Source organism: Humulus lupulus, chromosome 5 (assembly GCF_963169125.1).
Source record: "Humulus lupulus chromosome 5, drHumLupu1.1, whole genome shotgun sequence".
Lineage (NCBI taxonomy): Eukaryota > Viridiplantae > Streptophyta > Magnoliopsida > Rosales > Cannabaceae > Humulus > Humulus lupulus.
In genome coordinates this window covers 34,474,988-34,487,164 of record NC_084797.1, presented here as the reverse complement: position 1 = coordinate 34,487,164, position 12,177 = coordinate 34,474,988, and the positions used below count along the sequence as shown (strand labels likewise).

The window sequence follows — 12,177 nt, the reverse complement described above, 5'->3', positions numbered from 1 at the left end:
TCTCATAGTTTCAAAGTAATAGACACATTAGGGGATTTAGCAGAACTTGAGTTCAAAAATTTTGGAGGGCACGATTTCAGACTGTTGATATACCCCTCCAGTCGATGCCCACGGATGATGGTGGTCACCATCGTTTTCCACAGCGGGTAGTTATTTCTGTCGAGCTTCATCGCAAATGGTTGGCTCAAGGTGCTGAAGGGGGTTGCAACCAGAATCGGATTCGGTGCAGAAGCCGGCATCAATGCAGTTGGCGAAGATGGAGCTATTGCAGAGGTAGGAGTCACCGGTGTGGGCGTTGCTCCGGTGCTTTCCATTGTTTGTGGAGCGAGGTAGAGTCCGCCATGACGTATGCCTAACCTGGCTCTGATACCAAGTTTAGAAATCAGAAAGTATCTCTTGGGAAACTTTTTCCAACTCAATTGGAGGCTGGTGATGTATATTCAATATATATAATCAATGGAACAGTATACACAAAAGGCTAGCATTTTGCAAGCTGCCACATAGCTGGTTTGTTACAAAAAGAATGATGCACACAGGTTACAATATAACAACCTGGCATAAAACAGAGTCTAAATCTTTCTATACATAATGATTCAACTAATTGTGTATCACGCAGCTAATGGAATTAATTTATTATTTAACTATTATGTCTATAAATAATTGCTTTAACAATGGGTTTGGTAATTAGTTTAACTACAATTTATGAAAAATAATGTTATTATAGTTCATCTTTGATTTAGAGAGATTTTAAAAAAATTAATGGTCAATCATTTGTGTACTGAAAACATTCCACATTCATTACCACTAACCCTCAAGACAAAACAATACATATGGTTTTATTCAACTGAATTACTCATTTGAATTTTGATTAACAGTCTAGTACAAATATAATTATAAATAAATAATCAACATTATGTACTTTCAGATAAGAAGGACAACGAAGTTATCATAGTGATGAGGATAATATAATATTATTTATATAGCTGAATAGCTATACTCATCTTCAGCTGGTGGGCCTTGAGAAATAACCGATAATATAACAAAAGCTCCAAATAAAACAGTGACAATGGCAGTGAAGTTGACTAAGAAGGCCTCAGAGCCATACTTTTCAACTCCCCCAGTCTCCAGGAATGTCAGCTTCTCTAAAAAGCCCAAAGCAGCAGTGCCCAAAGCCAATATGTACACGAAAAGCCCAAAGAACACATGCCACGGCAGAGACTCGCTCCTAAGCCCACTCGACCCTCCAGGGTAGAAGAAGGTCACGAACCCGTAAAGCCACTACAAAATAGCACAATTTTACTTAGAGTGTGTTTGGAAATAAACTAATTACATATATATGATAAATTATACTATATTTTAAAATAGAAAGTATGTTTAGATCTCAGGTGAGAATTATTTATTAATTCCTATCGTAAATTTTGGCAAAACAATTAGTAATTATAGAGAAAAATAATATCATATAATAAATACTATTTAAATTATTTAAAATTAATAGTAATTACATTGTGTAATTATACCAAATTCTCTTAGATTATGAGAATTAGAAAGTGTAATTGAACTCTTCAATTACCTTAAATTGTATAGTTACTGTAAACATGTCAAATTGAGTAATTATTCTGAGTTATACTTAATTTTAATTATAGATAACTTTTTAAATATATATTTGGAGGTGATTTAATAAAAAAAATAACAAAAAATTAAAATTTAGGTATAAATAATGGTAAAAGTAGTATACCTGAATAGCGTAGAGTACAATAACACCAATCCCAAGCCATGAGTGCAAACTGTAGAGATTAGCGATGCCACTCTCATTGTGATACTTAAATGCTGTGTATATGCCCACAATACCCAGTCCCAAGGCAATTGCATGGAGTACTAGGTGAACTAATTTCTTCACCTCCTTTGTCAAAGGAAGTGATTTATAACTTATTATAGCTGCACCAAATATAAATACATATTAGAAATATATATATATTTATGGGTTTTGGATTTTGTTCCTTATTTGGGATTAATCATCATCCAATCAGTCCAATTATTGATCCGATAGTGTATTGTGTGTGAAACACAAAAAATTATTTTATGGTAGAGGATGAACATGTACCTTCACCTCCTAGGACAATGAAGCCAAATAGCATAAGAAGAGGGTGGAGCTGTAAGAATTAGATAAGGGAATATCATGAGATAATTCACAGTAATAACACAAATTACTCAACATAGTTAATTTACTAAAACAACTATTAATAAAAACTTGCTTGTATATAAATATATATATTTCTTATTCAAATGACAAATAATTATCCAATTTTGATATATTTATTCATATCAAACTATACAATTAAACAATGTTATTTTTCTTTATTTAACACTTAGAAAAATGATAGATTTTTTTTTTTTTTGGAGTTGTGTGTTTTTATAATATTACAGGAACAGGGCATTATATGATTTTCACGATGTAGTCGGGTTACTTGACGATGAAATTTTTATTATTAAATAAAAGAAATAAAACAAATTATTTTTCTTCACTGAGATATTCCTTGGATTAAAATCTATTAGACAATATCCTTATCCGCACTACTATTATATATATTAACATTATTAAACAACAAGATGGGGCTCATTTGCGTGTTTTAATTAATAATTAGGCTTACTGTTAAAAAGGAAGAAAAAGAACACTTTTAAAAGTAAATTTTTGCTTTATTACTTTATTCAAAGTGATTGCATGACTAATTGACCCAAGCAAAGAAAAAAGAGAAAATTATTCCATAAAAAAATTCCAATTATTGGATAATGCTTGCCAGCTGAAAATAAATAAATATATAATTAAATTAAGCACGATATTTTTTTTTTATCTTCATTTTCCTTTAAACAACTTATTAAAAAAATATGGAAGTGTATTGAAGGGCCTCTAATAATAATAACAATAATGGAAAAAAAATCAGAGAATAAGTCTTTAACTCAAAATCGAAGATAAAGAAAAATCATTCCATGATCATAAAATGTTTTATTATGAAAGACAGTTTTGATTAGACTTTTTGGTGTTTTATGGGGTAAGCTACACAATGGATAAGCCCCGTACGTGCGTAAGGACTTTACATCCCACAAAGAGACGAAACTCCAAATTGGATAAGCATTTGCCACCCCATATTATTTAATTAATTAATTATAGTATGTAAACATGGTAAATGGATACTATTTATGAATACGACCATTTTTCAAACATGTCTTCCAAAAATTAAATTCTCCAAAATAAAATCACCACACACATTATTGATGTAGGACTATATACGTGTCCAAAGTGAAGCCAAAGAGAGAATTATACATAATTTGAGGTACTTGGGTACTTTGACTACTAACTACTTGGAAGGTAGGTATAAGGGTAGCTACACCTGTAAACAATGATCAAATTGTCTGTTTGTTGGGGTCAACAAGGTTTTTAGCAGGCTTCTTAATTTTTTTTTTTACAATTTAGTTTCTGTGAATTTTTGTTTTCCACAAATTATTGAGTTTTGAAAATATTAGTAATTAAGTTTTCTACTTAATTTCTTAACAAAAACTATAAATATATTGTAAACAATTTTGGTACTTTGTTTTATATATCTAAGACTGTAAAAAGAAAAACTTCCAAAAACGAAGAATTTTGTCCAAAAACAAAAGAAAGCAATAAGTACTTAATTACTATTTTTATAGAACTTGATGACAAGATTGCTAAATTTTTTTTCTCAAAAATTGAGTTCCTAAATAGCAAAAAACTCAACTAGTATTTATGCTAGACTTTGTCTTATTATATGAATATTTTCATTTTCTTTTTAAATAACTTTAATAACAAAAATTATAAGAAGAAAAACAAAAGGAAGATTTCTACTCCTTATTTCATGTTTTCTTTGAAAAAGAAAAAAGAGCAAAAACATTAGCAAAATATAAGGCAAAATATGAGAGTGCTTGGGCGGATGAAAAAGAATGTCATGAATAAGTGGCAGCTTCCTGCCAAAAAATGTTACTGCCTTGCCCTCCAATCCCCACAATAATATTCAAAGTATCATTAATGCTCCACAGGAATAGAGTCTCCTATGGGCGACCCCGCAAGGCTATCAATAAGAAGAAAAATGAGCTTCACACTGCTGATGTGAATCTCAATTGTCAATCTGGGGTGAAATATAGCAAACTAGAGAATGATCTTGACATCCTCTACTATAAGCAAGAAAAGTACTGGGCTGCCCGTTCGAAGAATAGCTGGTTAAAATTGGGGGATAAGAACACTGTCTATTTTCATCGTAGTGTTACTTGTCGCAAACAAAAGAATAATATTATGCGATTGTCTAATGCCGCATGCATCCCAGTTGAAGATCAACAGGGTATTTCTTTGATTTTTCAAGATTATTTCTCTCAAACCTAGAGTCACGAATGGCGATGCCACTCTTCGGGTTCTTAATGCCATTTAACCTAGAGTCACGAATTATATGAATGATAAGCTCATCAGGCCTTTTACTTATGAGGAGGTAAACTCAGTCCTTTTCATATGAATCCTAACACTAGTCCTGGTGAAGATGGTTTAAGTGCAGGTTTCTATAAAAAAATTATGAGACATTGTAGGTGATGATGTCAGTGGTTTTTGCTTGGCTTTTTTTAAATGGTGATTGTGACATCTGAAGTATCAATAAAACTTTCATTGCCCTCATTCTGAAATTAAAAGACTCAGTGAGTCCAGCAGACTTCAAGCCCATAAGCTTATGCGATGTTTTCTACAAAATCATTGCAAAGTCATGACGACCAGATTAAGAGATATTTTAGGTGATTTCATCTCAGAAGAGCAGAATGCTTTTATTCTTGGGAGACTTATCAGTGACACCGCTATGATTGGCTTCGAATGTGTGAATGCTCTCAAGCGTGCATCACTAGTCAAAGTGGCACTTTTTCACTTAAGCTTGATATGTTCAAGGCCTATGATCGTGCTGAGTGGCCTTTTCTGTGTAGCATCATGAGAAAATTTGGCTTTGATGAAAACTCGATTGAGAAAGTCTTTGCCTGCATCTCAACTTTCTAGTATTCAGTAATTATCAATGGAGAAATCAATGGCCATATCATCACACAGCAGAGCCTCAGGCAAGGTGAACCTCTTTTTCCTTTCTTATTCCTTTTGTGTGTTGAAGGTTTATCTGCCCTTGTTAAACGAGACTCTGATGCAGGATTACACGTGGTAGAACTAGTCCTTCCATTTTCTCACATTTTTTTTTGGAGATGATAGTTTATTTTTCTTCAAAGCTTCCTTTGGGGTATCCTCCCACTTTAAAGAGATTCTTAATTGGTATAGTCAGGCTTTTGGGCAGTTGGTCAATTTCTCTAAATCTGCCGTTTGTTTTAGTTCCACCATCTTCGAAGAAGATCGCACCTCCGTGGCTAATATCCTTGATGTGATCATTGTAGCATGTCATGAGAAATATCTGGGCCTTCCCTGATTTGTTGGTGCTAACAAACGAAGTTTATTTAAATAAACTTATGTCCGCATTTGGAGCAAAATTTTTAGTTGGAAGGCTAAACTTTTCTTTGTAGCTGGGATAGAGGTTTTGCTCAAGGTTGTCATCCAATCCATACCTACCTACTCTATGAACCTATTCAGGCTTCCCTTGACCCTTATTCATGAAATTCACAAACTTTGTGCCCGGTTTTGGTGGGGAGGTGATGATAGTAAAAGAAAAATTTACTAGTGCAAATGGGAAAATTTGTGCTAGCATAAAAACGTGGGGGGTCTTGGCTTCAGGGACCTCTATCTGTTTAACCAAGCTATTAAGGCTAAACAAGCTTGGCGTTTGCATTCTCATCCTGATTCTCTGGTTAGTAAGGTGATGAAAGGGTTCTATCACCACTCTAAGCCTTTTCTTCAACCCAAAGCTCCTAGCAATGCTTCCTACATCTGGCGTAGCATTCTTTGGGGTCGTGACCTCATCAATAATGGTACAAGATGGCAAATTGAAAATGAGCGTGATGTATTACTCTACAAAGACAAATGGATTCCTAGAGGTTCAGGCCTGCTCTCCATATCCCCTCGCCTTCTCCCTCCTGAGGCTAAGGTTGACTCTCTCCGCATTCCTTCTGGTGAGTGGAATGTAGCTTTGATTAATCAATCTTTCTTACAGGAAGAAGATAAGGTCATTCTTTCTATTTCGACATCCATTTCAGACAAAAAAGATTTCTTAGTTTGGCATTATGATAATTCGGGCATCTATACTGTTCGAAGTGGTTATTGACAAGCTGTTGGATTACATGGGATGGGCCAAGCTGGATCCTCCCATGGTGTGCCCAGGTGGTGGAATAGACACTGGTCCCTTTGACTGCCTCCAAAAATTAAACTTTTCATTTGGAAGGCTTCTCATAATTGGCTCCCCACTTTTAGTAACCTTCATCACCTGGCATGAATGGAGGAGATTTGTCCAGTCTGTCTGAGAGGTCCCGAGTCTAGTTTCCATGCTTTGTGGGGATGCTTAGGGTTGATCACTATCAGAGATCAGGGCTGCTCTAATATTAGCCTCCCCCTTTTCTTCATATGGACATATATGATTTTATGATAGAACTTTCTGATTTCGTGTGTGACAAGGCACTAGAAAGAATGCTCATAGTATTATGGAGGACCTAGTTTTTCAAAAATAAATTTGTGAATAAAGGGATAAAGCTCAAAGATGAGATGGTTTCTTCATGGGCTCTTGACTACATCCATCGATACCATTGTGCTAACAAATTCACTGATGATGAAGGATGTCAAAACCATGGTCCTATTATCAGGAGCCTCAGCATTGGGAGCCCCCCTCTACTCATCTCTTGAAGGTAAATTCAGACGCATCCATCCCTAATCAAACCAAGAGAGTGGGCCTTGGCATGATTATCACAGATCATCATAATACTACTATTGCCTCAACTGTTTGGCTTATCTGTGCTACTTTCTCTCCAGTTATTGATGAGGCTTTGGGCATTTTGAAGAGCCTCCAGACTTGCAAAAATTTGGCTTACTTAAGCATCATCATGGAATGTGATTGCCCCTTAGTGATTTAGGCGATTAATAATAAGTCCTCAGACCATTCTTATCTAGGCTCTATTATTAGGGATATCATTGTAATTTGTAATGAGTTTATTGGTGTTTCATTCAAATATTTTCCAAGAGTCGCTAACAGTGTGGCTCACTCCTTAGCCAAGTTAACATTATCTAAAGATGTCTATATGTTATGGCATCCTCGACATCCATATTGTATTGACTTTTGTATTCAAATTGATGACTATTATTAATGATATCCCCTTGACACTTTTTTCCCTCTCGAGCTTTTTCCCCCAAAAGGTTTTGCTCTTGGGGTTTTAACGAGGCAAAGTTTTCAAAAAAAAAAAAGCATGTTTATTTTAATTGTTTATGCATGCATTTGGTATGTGATATTGTATTATATAATATTATGTTATATTGTATAATGCATATTTATATAAAAATAGGTTTAGTATTTTGTTTTATTAAATTGTTATATATTTTTATATAAATATAAATGGTATCAATCATACTCTAATATAATATAATGCAATACAGTATAATATAACACATCATACATATCCTAATATAATAAGTTTTGCTCTTTCTGTTACCTTGATCTGGCCATAATTCTAGTTTGATAATGAAAGTCTTTGGTTGGATTTCCACGTCTAAAGTCTGAATCAATCTCTAAGGAAAACATATAATTGGGTTGGCCACCTAAGTTTTCTCGGCGCTTAGACCAAGAACCAATAAAAAACACTAAATTATAATACACCAAGTAGTCAAGCTCTTATATATTTATTTTATTTATTTGAATGAAGATAATGTGAAAATTGTTATAATAAAGGGACAGCGATATTAATGGCTGAGAAATGCAGAGAATAATATTATTATTTCGTTAATTTTTTTTAATATCTGTTAATCATGTTATGTACTATTTAACAGACTGGCAAACCAGAAAAGAAAAAGAAAAAAAGTCATCGAATAAATAGGATAAGGTAGTCCTGAGCTTATTGGAAGAGCACATTTCCAATAAAAAAACAAGAACCACAAAAGACAATTTATTCCAAATATAAAAACTATGAACATTAGAATAGAATCAAAACGCACTAAGTAACGAACCACTTTAAAATGAAAAGCTATTCAACTATTAAAGGAAGTGCTAATTGTATATCATATAAGTAAAAATTGAGTATTTCTCTACCAACAAATGAGCCTAATTTTCCAAAAAAGTAATGTCACAAATTGTACGAACAAGAAAACCGAACATTATGTGAACGAAAAACAAACCCAGAAAGCAAAGAAAAAAAACGAGTGGAGTTAATTTGGGAACATATAAACATATATATAGATAGATTTTACTATATAAAAATAAAATTTTAAAAATCCCTAGAAACCACAACCAATAGGCAATTTTATAAAAATAAAAGCATGGTCCAAACAAAAATAAATAATACTAAAAGAAACCCAGAAATTGTTTACTTATGAAATTAAGAAAAGTTAATATTAAAGAGTACTTACATTGAAGATGAGGTTCTTGTTAGAAGCTTCCCATGCGAAGCCACCTCTGAAGTGTATAGTCCAAACCAGAACTAGAACCAGTCCTACAATCCCCAACACGTGTGCCACGTACGTCAACGGAGTTGCCGCTACCCTTAACGCCATCTCTCTCTCTCTCTCTCTCTCTCTCTGTTCTGAAGAAGAAACTATCTCTATAAACTGTAAGCCTATTGATAATTCATCGGTTTTATGTAGTGTCACGTCACCCTTGTTTTTGACTAATTACACCATTTATTATATTATATGTTTATAACTTAATCTTAGCCGTTGAATTGTGATCTTAATCATCACCTGATCGGATGCATGCCACGTGGATTTTTGTCATTGGGGTCCTTATTTATTCTGTGCTCAGTTATCATCGTGTCCTCTTCTCTACCCTTCCTTAGACGGTTATACTGCCCATTCTTTCCCCTTCTACAACTTTCCTCATATCTAATTATATGCATTTCACTTTTTTCTTTCTCTGACTTGGAAAAAAAAGTACCTTAAAAATATGAAAAAGGTTTAGTAGGAATAGTAATGAAAATTATGATTTTTTTTTCAACTTTTAAAAATATATTTAAATAGGTGGCTTTATTTGTTCTGAACTGAAGTCAGGGCTAACGTAATAATGCTTGAATAAAATTTAGAGTTGGAGTAGGAACCCGCGCCAACTCGAATCTGGTCTGTTATTTGGGATATCTTCATTTATGAATTATGATCGAATTTTGTTTTATTAGTACTAATGTCAATTTCCTTTTTGGCTAACTCGAATCTGGTCTGTTATTTGGGACATCTTCATTTATGAATTATGATCGAATTTTGTTTTATTAGTACTAATATCAATTTCCTTTTTGGCACAAATATATAGATAATATGATGGAATTATTATTAAGGATTAATATAATCATAAACATTATTCTATAATCACAATTATTAATTAAATTGTCTATTAATTACCAATGACCATAATGAAATAGTTCATACTTACTAATTGCATTAGAATTACATGATGGCACCTGACTATATGTTGGGTCATTAAACTATAGTCCACCACTACTATCACAATGAACCCAATTAACTCACTAATACCCCTTAGAGTAAGAGGGCATAAAAAGGGAAGAAGACATATAGTTGCATAAGGGAGTGTGGTGGTATATTGGTAAGGGTTGCTCTCCATTGGTCTTCTATAACCATTGCACTTGATCTTGTGTATTGTGTTTGACTTTGACAAATTTCTAAGTATGGAAATGGCTCAAGATGTGATGAGCAATATGGGAGGTATGTTCTCTACATTCCCAAATTAATACCCTAAATAAAATGTTTTCTTGGATTGATTGTGAGCATTTATTGATTGCATAGAATCTGTTTTCAGCATTAATGATGCTCATATTGTGTTTACAAACTTACAAATGGTATCAAGAGCTGGTTCATTTGATTTTAGGGCTTAATATTTTGACATAAACCCATTTTTCCAAATCTGATTTTTTGCACTAAATTTTCGAAATAATGTTATGTTAATGTGGGAAATCTGGTTTGATAATGTGTGCTGGGTTTTAACAATGTTTTGGACAAAAAATTCATGTTGCATTGCTTTGAAACCGAGCTTTTCTTGAAGCTCAAAAATGGAGGAAACCCATTTCGGGTTTCATACTTGTTTTGATGTTTTTGAATGAATATGAGGCGAGTGGATATGGGAAGGTGGTCGACGATGATGAGAGGATGAAAACCCCTCAAAACGGCGTCGGAAATGGAGATCGGAGGTGTCCGTTCCAGGCGGGTTCAGCTTCAGGTCCCGTCGACCCGATTCGTTGACCCGCAAGCCCATTTCCAAGGTCAAGGGTGACCCCGCAGAAAATGACACGTCATTTGACATGTGAAGCTCATCGTTTTCCCTTAAAAAATGACATGTTGTTTTTATGAAAACGATACGTCGTTTTCTGGACCAGAAATTAAAAAAAAAAATTATTAATGAAATTTAGAGCGCGTGGGGGCGCGTGTTAGGTCCATTTTGGACCATTTTTCACATTTTCACTCAATCTTTAATACTCTATCATTTCTATATGATTATGCACAAGATTAATCCATGAATTTTATTCAATCTTTTGTGCCATACATCTAGTTATATATTGACAACAATTATTGTTGCTTTTTTTCTTGCTTGTCGTAAGAATAAGCATGTCAATTGTTTAGTAATGAGGAAATTTTAAATAATTATTTATTTAAATTTTGTGTTTTTTCCTCCAAAGTTACATTAAGGTCAATATGAGTAGTTAATTATCCTATCAATAATAATTATTTGGTAATGATGCTTAATATGGTGAAGAAAGTCTATTGAATTTTATGAACCGCAATTTGTCTATCCTCTAGATAGTAAATTCAAGTATTTGGTTATAATGCTTAATAGATTGTTCTTACTTGTGAATGAGTTCTATCTTTTGTTTATTTAAGAACTCTAGCATACATAATGATCATTTGTTATTTTTTGCGATCATTTATGAGAAAAGAGAACAAATGTCATGACTTTGTTATAACATGCATTTAATGGTTATTGCTCTTGTTTCTCATTCAGCACTAAGCTATCCTAGAACCTCCGCCATCTTGACACTAAATGCAACCAACCACAAACAGTGGGTTGAGTCTATCACGATGAACTTGACTTTCATGAAAGTGGACTTGGCCTTGAGAATTGATGCACCATCTAAGCCTGCTGATGATGCTACTGAGAAGGATAATAAATTCTATAAGGATTGGGAACACTCCAATCTTTGTTGCTTGATGCTCATGAGATATCACATGGATGAATCCATTCGTGATAGTATTCCTAAGTCCGAAAATGCAAAGGATTTTTTTGCTGCCATTAAGGAAAAGTACTAGAAATTCTCAAAGAATGAGAAGAATGAACACTTGAACATGCTCCATCACACCATTTATGATGGTTCAGGTGACATCAGGGCTCATATTGACAAGCTCATGAGCTATTATCACAAACTTAAGGCCATGGGTATGGACCTTGGTGAGGATTACATGGTATGGTTGGTGATGGAGACCATTCCATCTCAATTTGATGCGATCAGATCAAGCTACAATGCTCAGAAAGAGCAATGGATTGTTGAGGAGATGTCCGCTATTCTTGCCAAGGAAGAGGAGGACATGAGAAAAGGTAGGGCAAGAAGCATCTCTATGGTGACAAATCCTAACAATCCAAACAATCCTCACAAGAGAAAGTTCACTTCCAATAACTCTGGTAACCAAAAACCTCCCAAGAAAAAGGCACTTAGTCCTAAAGGGAATGGACAGTCAGGCTCATCCTTTAATACCTTACTACATCGCCAACTTAATGCTCCATGTATATCAACCATGTTCCCATTCTTTTACCTTCTGTGAGGCTCGATCCATTCTCTCGTCAGTCTGAGCCTGGGTGTGCCCCAACCTGTGATGCACCCCTCACAGTTTCATATCTTTATAAAAAGTTAGGTCCTTCATGCTACCATTTTGTACTCATTCATAACACGCATATTCCCACATCACCATGCGCTAATCGATTCTCACTCTGTCTTCTGAACTTCTGATCTGACACTATCCATTCAGTCTAACTTCAAGTTTTACTGTCCTTCTAATCTCTGGTGTAGCTG

General features: G+C 34.2%; 1 protein-coding gene across 1 annotated transcript; it reads right to left on the bottom strand.

The window, feature by feature from the left end:
- Positions 1-811: 811 nt before the first annotated feature.
- LOC133834739 (transmembrane ascorbate ferrireductase 1) lies at positions 812-8,736 on the bottom strand. Its single transcript, XM_062264447.1, has 4 exons — positions 8,525-8,736; positions 2,102-2,150; positions 1,736-1,935; positions 812-1,278 (listed from the first exon to the last, which is right to left on the bottom strand). Exons 1-4 carry the CDS (start codon positions 8,666-8,668, stop codon positions 976-978), a joined length of 696 nt encoding a protein of 231 aa, XP_062120431.1. The 5' UTR covers positions 8,669-8,736; the 3' UTR covers positions 812-975.
- Positions 8,737-12,177: the final 3,441 nt, after the last annotated feature.

Bases quoted from the DNA above. Each gene is read 5' to 3' on its own strand.
- LOC133834739 (XM_062264447.1), bottom strand. From the start codon at position 8,668: ATGGCGTTAAGGGTAGCGGCAACTCCGTTGACGTACGTGGCACACGTG. The intron at 2,151-8,524 runs GTAAGTACTCTT...TAATTCTTACAG, and splicing joins ACAAGAACCTCATCTTCAAT to CTCCACCCTCTTCTTATGCT. The intron at 1,936-2,101 runs GTACATGTTCAT...TATTTGGTGCAG, and splicing joins CATTGTCCTAGGAGGTGAAG to CTATAATAAGTTATAAATCA.